We start from the raw sequence: 21,756 nt of genomic DNA, 5'->3' as shown, positions 1-21,756 counted from the left end.
TAAATCCCTTATTCTTTCTTTATTGGATTATGCATGTGAAGCATATGACTCGGCATCTGATTTTGTCAAAAATATACTCAATTCAGTTCAATATCAGGCTCTGACAATATGTTTGGGTAGCAAAGTCGGAACCTCCCTGAGAACTCTCCAAACAGAGTCAGGAGAGATGCCCTTAGATATGCGGAGAAAATTGCTGAGTGCAAGGTATATCAAGAGAATTGAAACAACTCCCGACCACCCCTTGCTGGAAGATGTAGGGGACTGTTGGCAATATAGATTATATGATAACAAAACTTGTTCAAGTAACTCCTTTGGAAACAGGATAAAGCAGATGAAAGAGGAAGTCTACCTCGATATGCCTGTTGAGCCGGTAACTCCTTTAACTATCCCACTTTGGCATATCCCAAAAGTGAATGTCTCAACTGAGTTAAGGGGATTAATATCGAAGTCAGATAATGCATTGTTTCAAAATCAAATGAGTTTAGAAATTACACAAAAGAAGTGGAGTCACTACTTGCATGTATACACGGACGGATCCAGAAGTCAAACAGGCATAGGGGGAGCTGCTTTTTTCGCACCCTATTACAAATACAGTGAATCGAAAAGACTGCAGGATTTCACGTCATCATATAGGTCGGAACTTGCTGCAATTTTTATGGCATTAACCTGGTTGAGACAACTTAGTAATGTGTATACAGGAGTAGTAATTTTTACTGACAGTTTAAGTGCTCTCCGGGCCCTTGAAACATGTAAATTCGAAGATGCTTTTGTGAAAGAAATACACGTTCTTTCGATGCACCTGCTGTTCAGGGGTATGATAGTACACTTTGAATGGGTGCCCGGCCACTGTGGCATCACGGGCAATGAGACAGTAGATAAAGCGGCAAAAACAGCCCTACAAGAGAAACATATCGGAATCAATAATGGACTCAATAAGATGGAAGTTACATGTGTTTTGAGTAGTTATTTTAATAAGAAGTGGCAAAAAAGATGGGAAGAAACACAGTCCCCTTTAAAAGAAGTACAGAAGTATGTAAGTGGAAAATATGAATGCAGATTAAAAAACAGGAAAGAACAAATACTTATTCATCAAGTCCGTATGGGTAATATTGGACTGAATTATGATAAGTGGAAAGTAAATTTGCATGAAACAGGCAACTGCCCCTATTGCCCCGAAAAGGAAAATTTAAGTCATTTTTTATATGATTGTCCGAAATATTTGATAGAGAGAGCCATGTTGATCGCAGACATTGGAGGCAAAGATCAACGGGATATCAGAAAAGTATTATCCACAAAAAATGTTGATCATTTGAGGGCATTAATCTCATATGTGAAGAGAACAAGAAGGTTTTCTAAAAGACTTATATAAGTCTTCTAGAGTTATACAGATAATTATCTTTTGTGTTTTATTTAATTTAGATTTGCACACTGCACAACCGGATATTTGCTTATTACATAATGAAAAAAATGAATTATTGTAAATTATATGTTTATTTAATGGAAAGTATATATGAAATAATATTATAATTTTGATGTTTATATATCGCATTCGGGAGTCTGCTTGTGCACCATAATTATATGCGTTGGGCAGAGGGTCCTGAGTGCGGCAAATGAGGGATCTAGGTCTGTGTGCGCGACCGAGAAGCCTGCTCAATGTAACGAGCCGGGCTGATCAGAGTTTGCCATCAGCATGCACCAGAACTTATTTGTCCCAACCGTATAACAGCAGACACATAGCGCGCATAAAAATGATAGTAAAAAGTTATAATTTTTTATTGATTTATTATATGTAAAATAATTATATTATAAAGATAAAGGCGTAAATATTCATATTTGAATGACGCGCCTCAAATACAAAAACAACAACAACAACAACAACAAACACTTGGCGGCATAATCGAGTTCGGCGCGTTATCGCCGAGGCATGCAGCAATCAAATTGGACAATGCAACACCAAACCTATACAAGCCAAACGATGTCATGTGAATTTTGTGAAGGAAGGTGAACAAAGCAAGACAAAATCACAGAGGGCCTTTTCTTCGTGCTTAGATGAGGCAAACGATTGGAAAATCTTGGCGGATCTAGACAAGAAACTTGTCTTCCCTCAAATTGTTTTCGTCACCAGCCTACGCCACAGAACTCTTACACATAGAAGAATCACTCGCCACCCGTTTTGTCGCCGTCGCTCGACTCATTGTCACGTGACGTCCGCCATTTTGCTTAGCGGAACTTTTTTGCGTGCAAATCCCAGCAGACGCTATCCACATACAGTGACTGCATGTTGTACCGTGTTTTTCTGACCCTGAACGAGGCATTAAAATGCCGTATTGTGCGGCTGTAAACTGCACAAATCACTTGACAAAAGGATTTGGAAACAGGTAATTTTGACACCAAGCCATGATGAGAATAACAAGTAATTAATTCCCCAAGTAACGTTAGAATTAGGCGGATCGGTCGTATGTTGGCTTTCTTGTGAGCGCAGTAGCAAAGGTAGTCCCAGACACTGGATTTTGTGTTTGCCGTCGACATATGTGTTTACCACCCACTACCAAAATATGCAAAATAAAAAAGATCAAGTAGGCCTAATTTAGGCCCTGGGGCTATACACTCTGTACGTTGTGTGTTGGGGCAAGCAGCTTTGTACATGAAAAAAAAAGTACTATCTATTTATGTAAATTTGAGCTTAGGTGTAAACTTTACACGTAGATTTATTCTTGTCTAGGTCTAGCTAGAGTCACAGTACCAGTGGTGGGTCAGTGTCAGTGACAACACTACAGTCGTTTAGTAGATACTAGATTGTCTAGACTGAATGTGTACTCTAGCATTAAAGTAGAGTAATAGTAGTAGTAGTAGTAGTACGAACAGTTGTAGGGTAGACTGAAGTTCCAATGATATTGATAATACTGAATAAATGTAACTATTCTAGTATATTACTCAAACTACTTACTTTATACTAGGTAATGTCAGTGTCACGTCAGTACTGAGTCTGTAGATTCTAGTTTCTGCCCAATTTCTGGTAACCTTTATCTGTTTATTTTTACTTCTGTCTGAATTAGCTAGACCTGACTGATGCGTAACTCACTAACTGTTATTGCGCTGACATGTAAGTCTCTTCTTACAACAAAGTTAGGGGTGATATTGGATATAAACTGTCAGCTGCCGGTGCCTTGTTATTAATCTTACCAGGAGCTTTCCATGGACCATGTCCATGCATGCAATCATCATCATGCTTGCCATAGTTGTATTGTAGGTACACATGTTTTATGATTATGAATATGAGGTCTATACAAATCTGATATGGTAATAATTTTCACATGACTGTATCGTATGTTCTCTGTGTGGAAAATCCTAGATTTCCAAGAAGGGGTGTTGCTCTTCGCTAAAGATGGATTGTGAACATGAGAAAAGACCACTGGACTCCCAAACCATACTCTACCTTGTGTTCTGACCACTTTGAAGAGAAGTACTTCGATCGCACCGGCCAGATAACAAGGCTGCGGGCAGATGCTGTACCAACTTTATTCAACTTTCCACAACATCTCATGAGGGTACATGCAGAAGAACAAATTGTAATTTTGCATGTTAGGTGTTTAAAATTTGAGTTTTAGTTTTGAAATCCGTCCGACCAGGAGCAGACATATACCCTTGTGTGTATGTCTGCTTCAGAAACGGATTTTAATCTACCATCACATCGCATCCTGGTCGCTGATGAAGAATGCGATGACTAACCTGTTTGGTGTCTTGTTTCTAAATAATGCGCTTTCCTCGCCAGGATAAAGCGTTTTGAGGTCTATTGCCATTTTAGGTTATCACATTCACATCTGTTCTTTCAAACCATATTGCAGGATTTTATTTAAAATGGTGCTTAACCTAACAAGAGCAAGTGCAATTTTGCACTACATGTGTATATGAATGTATTGCCTTTGTTATTGCCAAGAATGCCTTTCATATTCTTGCCAGACAGTGTCCATTATTCATGGATTTATTTTTATGTTGTTGCCACATTGCCAATTTAATGCATGTTCATGAAACATTGCTTTCGCAATATGCAATATTTGTCATACATGTATTTGCGAGACTTGTCTTGCCTACATATTGTTGCCACATTCAAATTTCGTACTATACCATAGTATGTTTTCACACTCATAAGGATTTCATTTTGAATTGCGCTTGAAGCGAACAAGTGCAAGTGAAATCATGGATTATACAGTATTGCCTTTGATATTTTTTTTATTATTCTTGCCAGTGTCCATTATTCATGGTTTTATTTTGCTGCCATATGCTAAGTGATTGTTCATGCATTTGCTTTCATGATATACAAGACATGTAGTTGTCATATTTGCGACACTTGTTTTGCCTACATGTACATACTTTGAGATACAGTGTAGTATGTTTTCACACTCTTTAGATTTCACTTTGAATTTCGTTTGAAGCAAACGGGTGCGTGTGAAATCTTGCATTATACAGATGTTCATGTATTGCCTTTAGTTGATATTGTTATGCCAAGAATGCATTTGATATTCTTGCCCGACAGTGTTCATTATTTATGGATTTTATGTTGTTGCTATATTGCATGATAGTTGATTATACAGGCATTTGCTTTCGTGATATACAACATTTGTTGTATATATCTGTGATACTTGTTTTGCTTACATGTTGTTACCAAATTATGTTTTCATACTACACAGTGTATGGGATAGTTTTTGTTAAACTCATTACTAAGGATTTAATTTTGAATCATGCTGAGCTAACAAGTACAAGTGAAATCTTACATTTACAAATGTATTGCCTTTAATACTGTTGACAGGAATGCCTTTGGTGTTCTTTTCAGTGTCCATAATTCGTAGATTTATATTGCCATAGTGCATGCGGATCAACACAATATGTTTTCATACTATGCCATAGTGCGTTTTTACACTCGTTAGGATTTTCTTTTTGAATCACGCTTGAAGCTATCAAGGGCAAGTGAAATTGTGCACTATATTGATGTATTGCCTTAGATAATCTTGCCAGACAGTGTTCATTATTCATGAATTTCATGTTGTTGCCCTATTGCATGTCCATTATAGATGTATACATTTGTATATGCATTTGCTTTTGTGATTACAATAGTTGTCACAAATTTGCGACACTGGTGGTCTTGCCTATCATTTGCATTATGTTCCTGACGCATGTACTGCCTGTGATTATAGCCGCCGTATTAGGTATGATAATGGTACATGTACTTCAAGCAAATGGTATATCACTGTACTGTGGTTGATTCTCAGCAATCAACTTTGACCTTGATAAATGTCAAATAAATTGTAAAAAATCAGGAAAATTAACTCTGTCCAACTTAACTTCCTGTTTTTTTTGTGGGAAGACAATCTTGAAAGGAGTTCATGCTTGTAATGTGTGTGTGTGTGAGTGTGTGAATACATATATATATATATATATATATATATACATATAATATATATATATCTATATATATATATATATATATATATATATATACATAGATAATTATATATATATATATATATATATATATATATATATATATATTGATTGAGTACCGGGTAGTCTACTTGTTGGTGCAGCAATATCATGATATCGAAAGTAAAACAGGAACCAAGTTCATGTTGATCACCAACAATTTATTTACAGCACACAAATATTGAGCGATTCGCTCTTTCTCAAGTGTTGTTGCAAATCGCTCAAAAATTGGTGTGGTGAAATAAATTGTCGGTGATTAGCATGAACTCGATTTCTGTTTTATTTCATGTATACAGATATACAGTGTATAAATGCCTATAGGCCTATTGCTTCCTATACCAAAATGTGCAATAGTGATAACTACATTGTACTACACACTACTAATGATAATGATAACAGCAGGAATATAGATAATTAAGGTGATGTTGTCTTCCAAATTTCTAATATGTTGAACGAGTATATGTCAGATGGGGAAGATTGTATTACATGATCATATCCACAAATCATTGATTTTTACAACTGGACTGACTGGAAATTTAATTTGACCTGTTTAATGGGAGAAAAATCAAAAGCACGAACACACATCTTCTTACAATATCATTGGAGGGGAAAAAATGCAAGACATAGGGTTGAGAGGGGTATCAGAAAAATGGCAGGACACAGACAAGGACAGGCGCGCGTCTTAGATTATTTTATACCAAAGCAGATCACGTCTCCGAAGTCAAATACATCTATCCGAAAGGGGAAAAAACACCTGTTTCAATACAGACAACTTTCAGGGAAGAGTGTGAAATAAATATGAGTACATGAATCTGTGGTCAACGCTGGATTGAGAAGTACCAGTTTGACAGTTTACAAGTTCAAGTAAATATCAAGGGCTATGAGCGGCTGTCATACTGTCCGATCAGTGAGTTGACCGTATCGTACTCGCGAGGAGCTGCTGAGGTTCCGCTAAGCAACATGGCGGCGTGTGCACTGAGGCGTCACATCCGTTGCGCGCGGTGGCGACACCGAGCTCAGCGGGTTGTGAATGGGTGTGATTCTTCTATGTGTAAGAGTTCTGTGGCCTACGCCCGAATATCGTGATATGGTCGGAGGAAAAAGGGCAGGTGTTTGTCATTGAACTGACTGTCCCAGATGAAGCAGGCATGCAAAGAGCTCGCGAAAAAAAACGTGACAAATACGAATACCTCGTTTTGGAGATTCAATAACGGAGATGGAAGGTAGACCTTTGGACTATAGAGGTCGACTGCCGTGGATTCTCCAATGGGTCTTTAGCTTACGTCCTACGACGTCTAGGTTGTGGAACGAGGACTACAAGGAAAGTAGAAGGAGAAGCATGCAGCCGTGCTGAGAGGGCCTCGTTTCACTTGTGGTTGATGAGAAATGAGACTCAGTGGTCCACGCCTACCGATATGACGTCATAATACCTACTTAGAGACAATAACCATGGTGCCCAACAACGCGAGTACAACTGTGGCAACGCGCGTACAACTCTTGCAACGCGCGCGCATGGTTTCATCCAAAGATAGTAGAGATAACAAGATACGAAGGCGCGCGATAACAATGGACACAAAATGGCTACCCTACATGACGATACAAAATAGAGCTAAGTACAAACTCAGTACACCTTCTTCTTCTTCTTCAATTAAGTCTGCCTCCTTCAATAGACTGAAGATTCTTGCAGACTGGTGCTATTTACATTATAATACAATTTATTTACAGATATTTACAAGCACATAGAAAATTTGACGAAAATACTAGCCACTGTGATCAACAGTTAGACGGTTTCGAAATGATCCCACAGATGGCGCTGAAACAATTTCTGACGACAGGGAATTCCAGTTCCTTACAGTTCTTGGGAAGAACGAATGGCGATGCGATTCAGTTCTCGAATATGGTACCTGGTAGGAGTGTGGTTGCGAGGCTCTCGTTAACTGAGTAGCCTGTTTGATGATATAGTCCTGTGCTGAAAGAGGAGTGAGATTATTGTGTATTTTGTACATCATAATTAGCCTGTCATTTTCTCTGCGCTGTTCCAGAGTGGTCCAATTAAGTTCTTGTAGCATTTTGGTGACACTCGAGGTGTTATGGTAGCGATTTAAAGTGAATCGCGCAGCTCTTCTCTGGACCATTTCCACTTGGTGGATTAGGTTCTTGGTAGATGGGTCCCAAACTGTGGAAGCATACTCAACAATTGGTCGAACCAACGTTTTGTAAGCTGTGGCTTTAACATCAGATTTTATGCGAAAATTGCGTTTTAGAAATGCAAGCACGTTATTGGCTTTATTGACAGTATTGTTAATGTGTTGGGTCCACTTCAAATCACCTTGGAACATCATTCATTTCCAAAGACAGTGGTATTTTTGTTATCTTAAAAAGATTTAAAAATTATAGTCGTAGCTTTTTTTTTTCGATTAAGGGAATTATTTTGAAGAACGGGATTTTAAAGTAATAAGGATTATTTCGTGGAGGTAAAAATTTGGCAACAACATGATCTCACAATCAAAGACGTTTGATAAACAACAACATCTTCAAAGACAGTGCGTCTCAGGCAAAGACGCCCATCACCTGGGACGCGCTGTCCCTGAAGCCGCTGCTGTTGTTTATCAAGTGTCAAGACAGCGCGTCTCAGGTGACGTGCGTAATACGCATGAGGACCGCGCGCTGTCCATTTGTTTTGTACAGGATTAGCGCGCACTTTCGTGTCTTATTAGTTAAGCGTCTTTGGTTTCATCACCTACTCGGATCATTTGAAATGCAGGTTAGTTGAAAAATCCGTTCGGCCAGGAGCAAACGTATTTTGTACGTTTGCTTCAGAAACGGATTTAATTTTACATCTTTTTCGCACCCTGGCCGCTGACGAAGAGTGCGACTACCTGCTTGTACAATTATGACTTGCGAGCTCCTCCGGCAGGAAGGAGTTTCCTGAATTTGCCGTTTTGGTTTTTCATACATAATGGCCTAATTTATTATATCTTTCTTAGACTTTTTATGTTCTAGAATGAAAAAACAACATTTCTGAAAGTTGGTTACAAACATTATTATCACAACACATTGATAGCTCTTTGCAATACTACCCCCTTCAAAACTTTTAATCAACCAAAAGGACCACTTTCGAATTGTAAGAAGCAGTACACAATGTTATCATGACACTCTGCAATATGCATCTTTATTCTCCAAAGCGGGGGGGGGGGGGGGGGGGGGTCAAAAAGTTTTTGCTAGTTAGTTGCACAGTTTATTCTCTTTACATTGCTCTTACATTGCTCAGCTTTTCATCAGTTGACTAACATCTTTGAATTACAAATTATGACATCAGATGTGACCCGAGAGATATCATGTTGCTTAAATGTGAGGCACCACGTATTCTTTTGACCATCACATTTGATAGGAATTCGGGCAAAGTAAAAAAAAAAAAAAGAATCAAATATCCTTGCAATGTTTTGACTGTATTATTTACAACTGGGCATCCAATTGAAGTTTGCTCCTTTTTTCTGTGTACCGAAGCAAAAGTGGATTCCGCTTGATATATTGTTCTAATCCTAATTTGATACCGTTGTGACTAGGGCAACTAATTGACAAATTGTTCTTCATACACGAAAATAAACATCGATCCATGAATGCGTATAGAAATTGTCACTTCTAATTCAAATCATGCAGTTGCAATGAAAACAATTCGAATTACGCAAGAATCATTTATTTGAATGAATATGAATGATCACTGACTTTTGGGCGGAAGCTCGGTAGGCCCTATATAGTCTTATGACACCTGATTATAGCAATCGGGAAGTCATGGGAATAAGAATCCCACCCGAGTATACTAATGACCATAATCTTCATCATGACCATTAGTCTAAGCACTGAATAATCGATATTCATCTGCGTCGATGCATGAGATGCAGTCCCAATTCATCTATCTATCTAATTCATCCTTCGTCTACTTTTGATTTTACACATTTATCTATACTGTATACTGGCTCAAATTACTAGAATTCCCTGAATCATGATGTACAAAAAGTGTCCTTTATTATTAATTTTAAAATGAGATTGAAATTTTCTCTATTGCAAGTTTATGATTCTGCAGAATTTAAGTTGCTTGTTGTTATATATACTTTTACCCTCTCGATGAATCTGCATTGCCGCCTATATTATTACCACTTTTGCTCAAATACACTTATAGGGCTAGGATTTGACTCTATATTAGTCTATTTCCGCAATAATTTCTCTATTTTCCTTTTTCTTTTAACGCGGCACAATATTTTTTTTCGACCTATAATCCATTACGATCGCTGTCTGTGTTCATTCCTGTCTGTTCTTTTGTCTTGTTAAAGGGGATGGCTAGTAACTGATCAGTGGCTTGTTCCAATCTTTGTGGAATTCATTTAAGAGTACATTATATATCTATTGTAGTGTGAAAATTATCTGCTTCAGAATGGACTCATATTCAAGTAATGTGCAGTTTAATCGCCCGTCACTGTACAGGCATGCTAACCTGGAAACATTAACTGCACATTACTTGAATAACGAGACCATTCTGAAGCAAATAATTTTCACACAACAATAGATACATAATGTACTCTTAAATGAATCCCACAAGATTATTGGAACAATCATCCCCCAGCATTCCCACTGATCAGTTACTAGCCATCCCCTTTAAGTTAATCTTGTCTCATTTTGTCTTGTCATCAGTCTTTCCTCTAGTAGTCTGGTTGGTGTTCCAGTTTCATTTCATGTTCATTGTGTGTGTGCGTGTGTGTGTGTGTGTGTGTGTGTGTGTGTGTGTGTGTGTGTGTAAGTGTGTGTGTGTGTGTGTGCTTCTCTGTCTTTTTAGTGGGCTTCCACACCCTTGTTTATTTTCCATGTTTTGCCTTATTGTCTACTGATGTTCTTCTCTAGAGATGTCCAGATTCTATACTTTTCTGCAAACTTTGTCTTTCCAGTACGTCCCTCCATTTTTCCAACATCGCATGTTGTATACTTCAGTTTGATCACTTCAGTATACCCGGTGATATAACAGAAATGGGAACCATCACTAGCTATTGGGCGGAAGCTCGGTGTATACAATATAGTTCAACGCCTGTCTGGCAGTCAGGTTTTTGGTTCGAATCCCAACAAGAGTATCTATGTAGCCATTGTTGTTGTTGTTGTCGGTTTTTGTCATGGCTATTATTCTAAGCACTGCATAACTGGTGTTTATATACGTCGATGAAGGGTAATTTGTCAATCATTGGCAATCCGCTAAGTTAATTCTAAAGATTACGTCGTTTCTTTGAATCTATCTAAGTTTAAATCTATTCAATTCAATTCGATTCAAACTCTACTTGAAATCGAATACCATACCAATACGGTCTTTTCGTGATGGGTCTCTGTTTCTTTCTCTCTCTCTTATACCAAACTGTCTTTTTCTTTATTCACAACTTTCAAAAATCATTACGTACAACAAAATGAACTCAATATAATTAATGGGAAAGGACCTATTGAACATTATAGGTCTTATCTGAAGATTACAATGCTTCAAGTAGGCCTAATTCTATTTTGCTTAAGATTACCTGAGATAAAAGTTTAAGTTTTTAGATATCGCCTTGTGTATCGAATCTAATGTTCAAGTAATATGATGGCATTGCATATCATTTCATGAAATGTATCAGTTTGCACCGCCAACGATTTTCACAAATTTAATGAATAAGCCGTTCCTCTGAAACAGAGCTACATAATGACGGGATTTTGATTTTGAAAAGTTTTATACGAAATTTTCGATTGGTTGGTCTTTAAAAGGACAAAATGAAATATAAACACGCATTAGGGCCGGTATCATGTAATATCTTATGAAAGTTTTATCAAACGACTGAATACAAGACAGTGATCTGACTTATACAGGAACACGTACACTAGCCTCGCATGCAATAACATTATCGTCGATATCCCTTTAAGGAGATACAATTTATACTATCAATTCATAATTATGGTCATCTTAATGATTACTCGACGGGTTATCTCTCTCTCTCTCTCTCTCTCTCTCTTCGTAGTTACACAATATGATTATGTATCTATCTTTGGATGTTGTGTAAAGGTATATGTAAGTATATAAAATGCGTATAGAAAAGGTAATCCAACTCTGGAGGTCTACGAGTAGTTAAAAGTACGGGCTTAATTCCTCACCCACTCATGAACTCGCGTTACTGCCAATCATGCCTTTGAATAAACCTCGCTATTTTCTAGCTAAATTTAGCGTCTCAATGAGCCACACAGGTCGTCTCATTCAAAATGATAACGGACTATGGTAATCATACCGTCCGTTTATGGCAAGCCGAATTCTCGCTGGTTTCGGTATCTCTGGGAGTGCAAGGTTTTACAATAATGGTCCTAAAATCATAAATTAAAGACATTGGTGTTATTTTGTAAGAAAAGGGTGGTCTTTCCAATAGTATACAAAATTATGACATATTCGTAACAATATTGTTGAAATTAAAGATCTAATGTATTCCGGGGGTTTTCTGGGCCACTCTATATAGCTCATTATATTACATTATAATCAAAACGAGGATGTCTACTCAATCTGAATCCACAGAAATCACTTGTCTGTTCCAACGTCACAATAACATTACAGAAGCTCGTATATGGGATGAGCAAATAGGATGATGTACTTGCATTGAGGTGGCCATAAAAAGAGGTCACTCATAAAAGTTGTAAATTGATGCCTTTTACAGCATTTTGTTTTATTTCATGTCATGCGGGACCCTACTTGTATTACTTTACAGTCACATGAATGATGTCAATAAGGCATTGCTTGACAACAAACATGATAACACAAATCGATATTGCACGTAAAAATGGTCAAAAACTTGTTAATGAGTTAAAAGAATTTCAATTTTACTCACGTAATATTCGTCATATTCATTTTATTCATAGATCAAAATCCCCCTCGACCACCACTCCATCTGATATGCACATTACAATGATTAATGCAAAATTACTGTTAAATCTTGATGTGACAGTGTAAGCTTTCGTATTTGTATACAGTGGCTATTTTACTATGTCAAGATAAAGAAGATTGCGACACAAACAGTTTCCTGTAACATCTCAATACCCTGAGACATAGCCACTTCAGTTAGGCCTATTGCTTGTCGATCTGCACGAACAAACTCTGCATACATAATGCACTTATATGTGTAATACGTGAATAGATTTGTTATGAATGAATGAAAGAATACATGAATGAATGAATGAACGCATAAATGAATAGATGAATGGCTGAATGAATCAATGAAGAAATGCATGAAGAAATACATAAAATGGTCAAATCTCCCTATATTTAGAAATATATAAGACACAAAGAAAAATTAAGCGTTACAAAACAATGCTTGGTGAGAAATAAAAATAATCATAGGTTAGTCTTTGTAAACTGAAATCTCAAGCACTCTTGAATAAGCTAGTTAGAAATTATAGTTCTTGGTACAATGGTACGAGTGACCTTTCTTTTTCTCAGTCGGTTAGGAGCACTTCATTCGTTTTCAGAGCGACATATTGCATAAGTTCTACGTAACAATTTATGGGATTCATCAATCTTGTTCAAACAAAGAATGAACTTGCGTAGCAACAAGATGACCAGAATGATCCGTCAATTAACGCCTGTGAAAGTATCCATTTAACTATTTGGAATTAAATGTATTAACACTCTTTTTTTTATTGATATTGCCAAATACCAAATTTTGCTGTCAGGTGGATGTGCTGGCAAGCAACAGTAGAGGATCGCGTGATAAATCATTACATCACAGATGCTTATCCCAGTGAATTTAAAAACCCACATGCCTGTTGGTGACATTTTTTCTGCTCATGCGCAAAGTGGAACTGCGAACTGGCTTATTCATTGACAGTCACATACTATGGAGTGTTACCGTATATTCATTAATTGTATACTCTCAAAAAAAAAATGGAGAGAAAATATTCACTCTCGTAGGAGGGAATATAAAAAAGAGTGAATTTAGAGTGAAATTAGAGTAAATTTTGAGCGAAAATGACCATTTTCACTCGTTTTAGAGTGACCTCAGAGATCATTCCAAAATCTTCGAGTGAAGGTCACTCCAAAATGAGTGAAAATGAACATTTTCACTCCAAATTCACTCCAATTTCACTCTTAATTCACTCTTTTTTGTATTCATAACCTTCAAGAGTGAATATTTTCACTCGATTTTTTTTTAGAGAGTAGGGTTTTCGAGCAACACGACGTAAAGAGTACCAAACAATCCTAGGATGATTTACAACTGGTCTATTCCCGGTGGGTGGATGCTGCTAAAGATTGTTTGCGATAAACCAGACTATGTCGTCTCTGGTATCCAATGCACGTCAATCAAGCATTAGATATCGAACCCATCGTTAATCATGATCAGAGATGGAATCAGATCTTGTCTAACAAAATACCCCACACACGTCTTGATTATACACTGAATAGTATAACAAAGGATAAACTCCATAAGTTTACATGTTTAACGCACATCGCTACATTATTATGGTAAGCATGTGCACAAATAGCAGATAGGTATCATACATTAAATCTTGGATGTACAGAATACAGAAAGACATGTGCATAGGTGCAAAGAAAATGTTCCAGAAAGACGACAAACAGTCATTGGGGGATCGGACAGTGTAATAACGCACCGAGAATAATTCAATCATTACAATGGCATGATTTACCTCGGAGGCAAACGATATCAAACACATTCATTCTCGACGGACAAAAAAAGAAAGTCTGTTTAGGCTCTATACGGGAATGGATATTGCAGGGGTGGTGGTTTTCCTTAAAAGGCCTATATATAAAGTCAACCGTGATTCCACTTTGATCTTGTCAATAGGGCATGTTTATAATCACATGGTTTACAGCCAAATTGCCTGGTCCCAGGATAGATGTAAAACATGCATCGTAGCTGCATTGTTGGTATTGAGTAAAATTTGCCCGTGTTTAAGATTTGGATGAAAGAACGTCCCTATCTGTCTCCAAACACCAGGGTATGTATCCAGCTCGTCAGACCGCAGTGTGCGGTTGAAGAGACCGGGCCAACTGGACAAGCAAGGGAGAAAATTGAAATCACAAAGAGTGTAAAAGCCCGGTCACAAAGCGCTTTGCAGCTTAATCACGGCCAAAACACGTCAAAAATTGGTCTCCCGTGAAGCAGACGATGTTGTTCGCGTTGATGTCGAGTTTAAGACGAGCTACGGTCGATTTATAGACGTGGCAGGACGCGGGGAAAAATTGGAACGGCGTCGGACGCGCTAAAAAGTTTTGAACTGCTCAAAATTTTATTCCGCGGACAAACACGGGCGGCACACGTGGTAAAGACGTGTAAAGCACGTGAAACACACGTGATAATCCGTGTTCCGGCAGTGATTAAAACTTGGGGAGACGCGCTGAGATGTGGGGTTAGACACGAAAGTTTAGCGGTCTGTCACGGGCAGAGCACGGTCATCTATGACGCGTGTTACGCGTTGGTATCACGGGAAATAGCGTGTGTTTAGCGGCTTATCACTGACAAATGGATTTTTCCGCGTACATACACGTGGCTGGACGTGGTTAGCCGTGCTTAGGCATTGCTTCAGCAGTGGAACAGCTGCCAACGGCCATACCCCGTACAAAGCACGGCCAAACCAAAATTGACCAAAAAATTACCACTTACGACCACGTCCACCAGATTTTCATAACTTGGTTTGTACGTGATTTAGACGCGGAGTGCTGTGTGACCGGGGCTTAAGTGACGACAATCTGCCATGCGCACGACGTGTTAAGGTATCGTGCAATCGGAAGTCTTGATGTTTAATTACAGTAAAATACAGAAACAAGAACAAGGACTACAACCGCTTTTTCGCGGACTTGATGCTTGCAAACTGCTGCGTAATTTCTCCAGCATCACATCTGGCAGCCCCGGCGGGGAGGTCGCACACTGTCCGGCAAACACTATAGCAGATGATTTCTCGCACGCTGTCGGCTGCTGGATCCGAACAGCATTCAGTTTGCTTGCAAGGACGTTGGGTTGAAGATCATTATCTTTGAAGTCGTACCCCACAATGATCACATTTTTCTTACCTGACAAAGAAGATGGTAATAGAGAATGATATAAGGAACATCCGTATACATGATTTTATTAGTCACGATGCTATAGATGACTACATACATACTCTGTCACCGTGTGTACCATTCACAATCATTATTAGAGGGAATATTTTCGGCGCCCCTTATTCCATTCCCGTCCAGGTCTTACTATACTATCTGCCATAAGGAGATCTGACATTGATCTGTAACTTTTCTGGCAGGGGCTCGCAAGAATTTTCTTGTCGGGATGGCAAGTATATCCGCTCATTTTGATCTTGTCATGGCATCACATTTCCAATGCATATACTTCTCTCGCATAATTGATTGTATATGCAAGCTGAACGTGAGTCTGTGCCTTAAAAAAATAAAGGTAAATAATTTTGATTGTCGTGGGATACTCGACGACAAAACAATATATTCCCAACGACCACATTGAATTGACAAATTTCATGTGAATTATGAAAAAAGTGTGATGTAAATGCCGCGATCGAACGAGTACAGAAACGAGCCCTACGCATAATACTTGACAATCAATATGAAACATATAGTCAGGCACTGGACATTGCTGTGATTTCACCACGTTGTATCTTCGTCGTGAAGAACTGTGTAGGAAATTTGCAAAGCAGTTGTTTGATAATTTTCGGGACTGGTTACCAGCGAATCGAGGCTCCAGACGCCAGCTTAGAAATAGCCAAAACCTGACTGAAGTTAAATGTCGAACCGAACGTTATAAGAAAAGTGCAATCCCATATATTTCAAGCCTACTCAATGAACATATAAATGAATGTGTGTAAAACAGCGTATGAGGGTGGTTAATTACATTGTAGTCTTTGAATTAAGAATAGTATTTTGATTAAGGTTTGGTATAAGGAAATGATATGTATTGTTTGAAATACATGTCTATGTGTATGTGTACAGTCTGTATATACTGTTTATGTTTTAAGTAATATATGTGTACTATATACTGTTAATGAGGTAAAACTTTCAAGCTATTCAACTATACTGTGCAAATCTTGACCATAACCACTTTATATTTCCCACTCGCTAACAATTGATATTCAACCCTCGTACTTGATTTTCTAATTGCGTTGTTACTGTTTTCAGATTTATGTCATACTTGTTATTTAAGTTTCATTCAATTGTTTTCTTGAAGTTATATACAACGAGATATAATCTTTATTTTGGTGTAGCATTTCTTTCTTAACTTTTTTCTTTCTATTTCAGTAGTGCGATTACATGCCCAGTATTAAGTTTCAATTGTTTTACTTATTCTTTGAATTTGCTCTTGGATTTCTGTGATTTGTTTATGATTTTAAACCTATGTAAATGAGTAGTTATGCAATCCGTACCAGTTAGTACTATTTTTTTCTCACAACTTATGACATTTGAAATTCCGAATCAGTTTTCCCACCCATTCCACATTTTAAAATATTTTTAATTACTATTTACAAATTATATCTGTTTTATTCACTGAATTATTATCCTTTGATTTCGATGCGTTTTTACTGTTCTTAGATTTATTTCATATTTGTTATTCAAATCTCACTCAATTGTTTTTTCTTGAAGTTATATATAACGTGATATAATCCGTTTTGGTGTAGTATTTCTCTTGATTTTTTTTTTCATTTCAATATTGCGATTGCATGCTTAGTATTAATTTTCAGTTGTTTTATTTATTCTTTGAATCTGCTCTTGAATCTCTGTCATTTGTTTTATGGTTTTAACCCTATGTAAACGAGTATTTATGCAATCCGTTCCAGTTCATACCATGTTATTATTTTTTCTCACAACTCATGACAGTGAAAATTCTGAATCAGCTTTCCCACCCATTTCCATATTCCAAAATATTTCTTAAAACTCTTTACAAATTGTACCTGTTTTATCCATTGAATTATTATCCTTTGATTTTCGACGCAATTAATACATGCCTTATCTTTAGTTTTCCTTGACATATCACTTGCCACGAATTCTAGTTTTCTTAAGTTGTCATAGATCCATCTAAGCATTTTGTACAAGTCTCCAGTTTCTTATTCATTCGTTTACTACGTACTTTACTTTTATTTTATTTCCAAACACTCCACTTTTATATTTAAACATATTTTGATTTGTTCATTGTTATATTTGATTGCCTTTAAGACCTTTCTATTATCCGTTGTCTGTTTTTCCTCTCATTTCACTGTATGTGTTCCACCGGCATGTTTGTATAAACGTTGGTTTTATTTGTACGTGTCCATTTTAAATTGTATCTTGTATTCATTGTATGTGGACCCCATGGAAGAACAGCGTTGTCATGTTGGCAACGCTGAATATGGACAATCCACCCGTATTTATTGTTTTTATACAGAAATAAATACCATACCATACCAATGTCTTAAGTAATATTCTTTAAAGTTATGTTTGTACAGTATATGCAGTCTCTTAATTGATTTTTGAGGAAGTACTGGTGTGGAAATTAGTATGTGGCAATTGTTAATCATGTTATATGTATCGCAGATAGTTTTGCATATTTTGGATTTTATAATGAGTTTATCAATTCATTTGATTTTGAAATGAGTAGAAGAATATACAGTGTAGCATATCAGAGTATATTTCTTATTCTATTTGCAATTTTTTTGCGATTTTTATGTGTTATTCATTTCTATGACTGGTGTATTTTTGATACATTTTAAATGAGTTGGATTTTTTTAATATCTCATAATGAAAATCACAGAAATGTGTTATTTATTACATTCTTGTGCTAATGTTTTCTCTGTAAAGTTGTGAAAAAAATTTAAGGCAAAATCTACGGAGGTTAGTCTCAAGATTTTTTGGTCCCTCTTTACGTTCGTCTTTTTCGCCTTGTTTACAATGCAAAAAAATATTTCAGTAATTGTTGCAATATCAACATTTTTTTTAAACTTGGTTCATCATTATGTTCTCAGATCAGGATTGCTGTGTTTATTCTGTTTTTATTTCGTAGTGACGCACTCATATCATTTAAGATTACAGGTATGATAAAATTTTGCAATATGAATTCATTAGATGTTATATTTGAAACAGAGTATTTGGAAAGAATAATCCATGCTTATATGTTGTGTTTTAATTGATGAAATTATGTTATTCTTATGTCATTTTACTATGTATACACAATTATCGCAATTCAGCTACTCAGCTGCGAAGATGATTGAATAAACCATGAATTGAATTGAATTGAAAAAAAAAGTTTTCCGTTTGAAGTGTTCCCTTTTGCCATAATAACTTATATGTCTTTGCAATGTCAATTCACTGTTTGTGACTAGTGCAAAAGGTATCATGCATAAAAATGTAAATAGGCCTACTTATACGAATACATATTTCGTTTGCAAAATACATTTTTTGAATGCCAGATTTTCACTATTGTGTCATTATTTGCATTTTCTTCTTTCTACAACTTGTACAAAATTCTGTTGCACACATCTACAAAACAATGTCAGCATAATTATGCTCTGAATTTCATTTGAATTCATTAAAAACAAGTCGCTATTGCAAATAAGTCTCGATTACAACAGATCAACAAATCGTTCGACAATCTTGCTGAGTCTGTCATTAGTTATTCAAACATTGCCTGAGAGTATAATAAATATTTATAGGTTATTTAGCTTAACATTTTAAGCTCGTCATAAAACATACATATATCATTACTCATATAGTTTAGTTTAAAAAGAAAGATTTCGTAGTTTCTTTTCTTCATAAAAATATTGATTCCAAAATAATAAAAAGGTAATTAGAGCAATCATAATGGTCAGTATTCTAATATATATATATATATATATATATATATATATATATAAATGCAGGAAATAAATCACGTTTTCACTATTGAGACACTTTGAAAAAGATATCAAATCAGCATGAGAGTGTGTTTAATCTATAAAAAACAACCTTTTTTAGTATAAAGGGCCTACCAACAGAGAATGAAAAGGCGTAAGCCATGCTTGTTAAACATAAGAGGGATTAATGGTATAATAAATCGTGACTCGTTTGACTAGCCGTTGAGTCGTCACTCGTGTTTGATTCTAGAAATTCCTGCTGAAGCAGGGGTAGAATAGTCATTTTTTCACACTTTCATCATGGAATTGAAACTTTTCTGGATATGAGGTCTTTTGTTGTTTCCTGGTATCATTTGCGTCTGATATCAGACTATAAGTGCTGGACTACTATTGCGCTACATAAAAAATTCGGTATGGAGAGAGAAACTTTTGTTTCAGCGTAAGATCTAGACTGGGAAAAAACACACAATAATATTTTTGCAACCTGTCGACAGACTCTCACGTATGCATACCTAGCTTTTGACAAGCTCTCAGGAGCAACTTATCATAGAGAGCATCTGAGACATCAGTGATAGACAGCCTTCTGTTGGTGATGGAATGACAGAGAATGAAGACGTCCACGTCATCAAACTCGAAGTGATCCATGTCTCTCACGTTATAAGGTATCTCTCTGAAGTTGACACTGTTTACCACATCATCCATGCTTCGTAATGATGCTATGAGACCTGCCACACGTTCTGAGCCGCCTGTGGTACCAACGGTGACTGACACACTCCTCGTTTTCTTCTTTTTCTTCTTCTCCTGTTCCCCTTGTTTCTTTCCATCAGAAAGCTGCTGCGTCTGCTGGACAGAAGTACAGTTATAATTGGAATACGGGTAAAAACAGAACTGCGATTGGTGGATACAATTTGATGCGCTTGACTGGAACTTTCAAAGCTCTTCAGCGTAGTTAAGTCATGTAAGTGCCTGGAAATGAAAATTGGTATTTTACTCTCCTATAATCTAATTTATATAGGGCGCGGCATGCTTGGAGAATGTAACAATAAACATAAATAAATAGTGTGGGGTTTTTCTTTGGTCAAATCGCGACTGAGGCAAAATGTGTAAGCATGCTTATGAACAGCATGTGGTAAAACAAAGTATTTCACACCCGTTTTTGATTAACGCACTTGCTGGCTGCTCAGCAATGTCTACACTGAATGCAATACAGTAGCATCCTTGCGGATATCAATCCACTCTTTCCACAATTACAGTATTTTTATCTTTAGGATAATGAAAATTATCCTCTAGGCCTATTATACAAATTTCAATCTTTATGTGATGTGTTGGGAAGAGTTTTCATTTCTTATTCCGGATTTGATGAACTCATGAGCCCTTAACTTGCATGTCAGTCTTTGTGTCATAAACAAAGTAGTAACAATCATACAATCCGATGACACTTTTTAAAATCCAGTTTAAGATCGCTTGTTGATGTGTTCTTCCGTTAGATTAGTCTTCAAATGGAGTGTTATTGATTTTTAAAAAATGCCAGTTTCATGCATACATGCACGTATACTAATATACGTATGTATGTATGTATGTATGTATGTATACGTATACTCCTGGTGATTTTATCCCGCTACCTTAAACAAGCTGCAGTGATCGTGGACCTACGTAGGTCCATGGCTATAGGTTGAGCAACACGATACAATGGATGTAATACCTTGGTAAGAGCAGTTGTTTCAGTGTTCCTAGCTATGTCTGATGAGCTAGTATCACTTTCCATGTCGTTAGTTTTCACAGCGGGCAATGACATTTGATTGTTGATTCCACTTCAACGGCGCCACTGTTTGAACGTACAATGAGGTAGACATTGTAATACAAAAACAACAATAACATATGACTGAATTTGCAATAACAAAATAAAGTGAGCAAAATAACATATAGAGAATGACGTGATTGTCAGGAAATTACTGATGCTATATCTATAGTGTGGCACAAATTAATTCATATCTTTCCTGTAGTCTATATGGGACATTACAGTAACGAATTTGTGGAACTGCAAGTTTTCACGGGGATCATACCCGGTGCCCCAGTATATGCAGTGATATGTGCATACACGTATTTAGCTTCAGTGGATATATAGAAATGCCAGCAGAACGCCAGGGTAAGGTCCGAAGATATAAATTTTGAAATTGTTTGTTCAGTCAAGTGCCGTCTTGGGTGGCGAGGGAGAAGAGTTCCTGGTGTCAGGACCACGAAAAAGCACAAAATATATACTGAGAATATCCCTTATGTTTATTTTTTTTCTGTATAATGAAAGAGATTTTGACTCGACTCCCACAGCAGACAGAGGATGGTATTTCCTTTTACATATTGTGTCAGTAACAATAAGTGGTAACCCAAGTATGTATATGCCAATCACGCAGG

At 36.9% G+C, this 21,756-nt stretch overlaps 1 protein-coding gene across 1 annotated transcript; it reads right to left on the bottom strand.

The window, feature by feature from the left end:
• Nucleotides 1-13,675: 13,675 nt before the first annotated feature.
• On the bottom strand, nucleotides 13,676-21,169 carry LOC139719925 (uncharacterized). Its single transcript, XM_071631310.1, has 3 exons — nucleotides 21,050-21,169; nucleotides 19,860-20,190; nucleotides 13,676-15,553 (listed from the first exon to the last, which is right to left on the bottom strand). The coding sequence occupies exons 1-3, from the start codon at nucleotides 21,140-21,142 to the stop codon at nucleotides 15,288-15,290; spliced, it is 690 nt and encodes a 229-aa protein (XP_071487411.1). The 5' UTR covers nucleotides 21,143-21,169; the 3' UTR covers nucleotides 13,676-15,287.
• Nucleotides 21,170-21,756: the final 587 nt, after the last annotated feature.

This window comes from Diadema antillarum, unplaced genomic scaffold, assembly GCF_040938485.1.
Source record: "Diadema antillarum isolate AM-2024a unplaced genomic scaffold, OU_Dant_1.0 scf00000116, whole genome shotgun sequence".
NCBI classification, from domain to species: domain Eukaryota; kingdom Metazoa; phylum Echinodermata; class Echinoidea; order Diadematoida; family Diadematidae; genus Diadema; species Diadema antillarum.
This window is presented reverse-complemented; position numbering and strand designations above follow the sequence as displayed.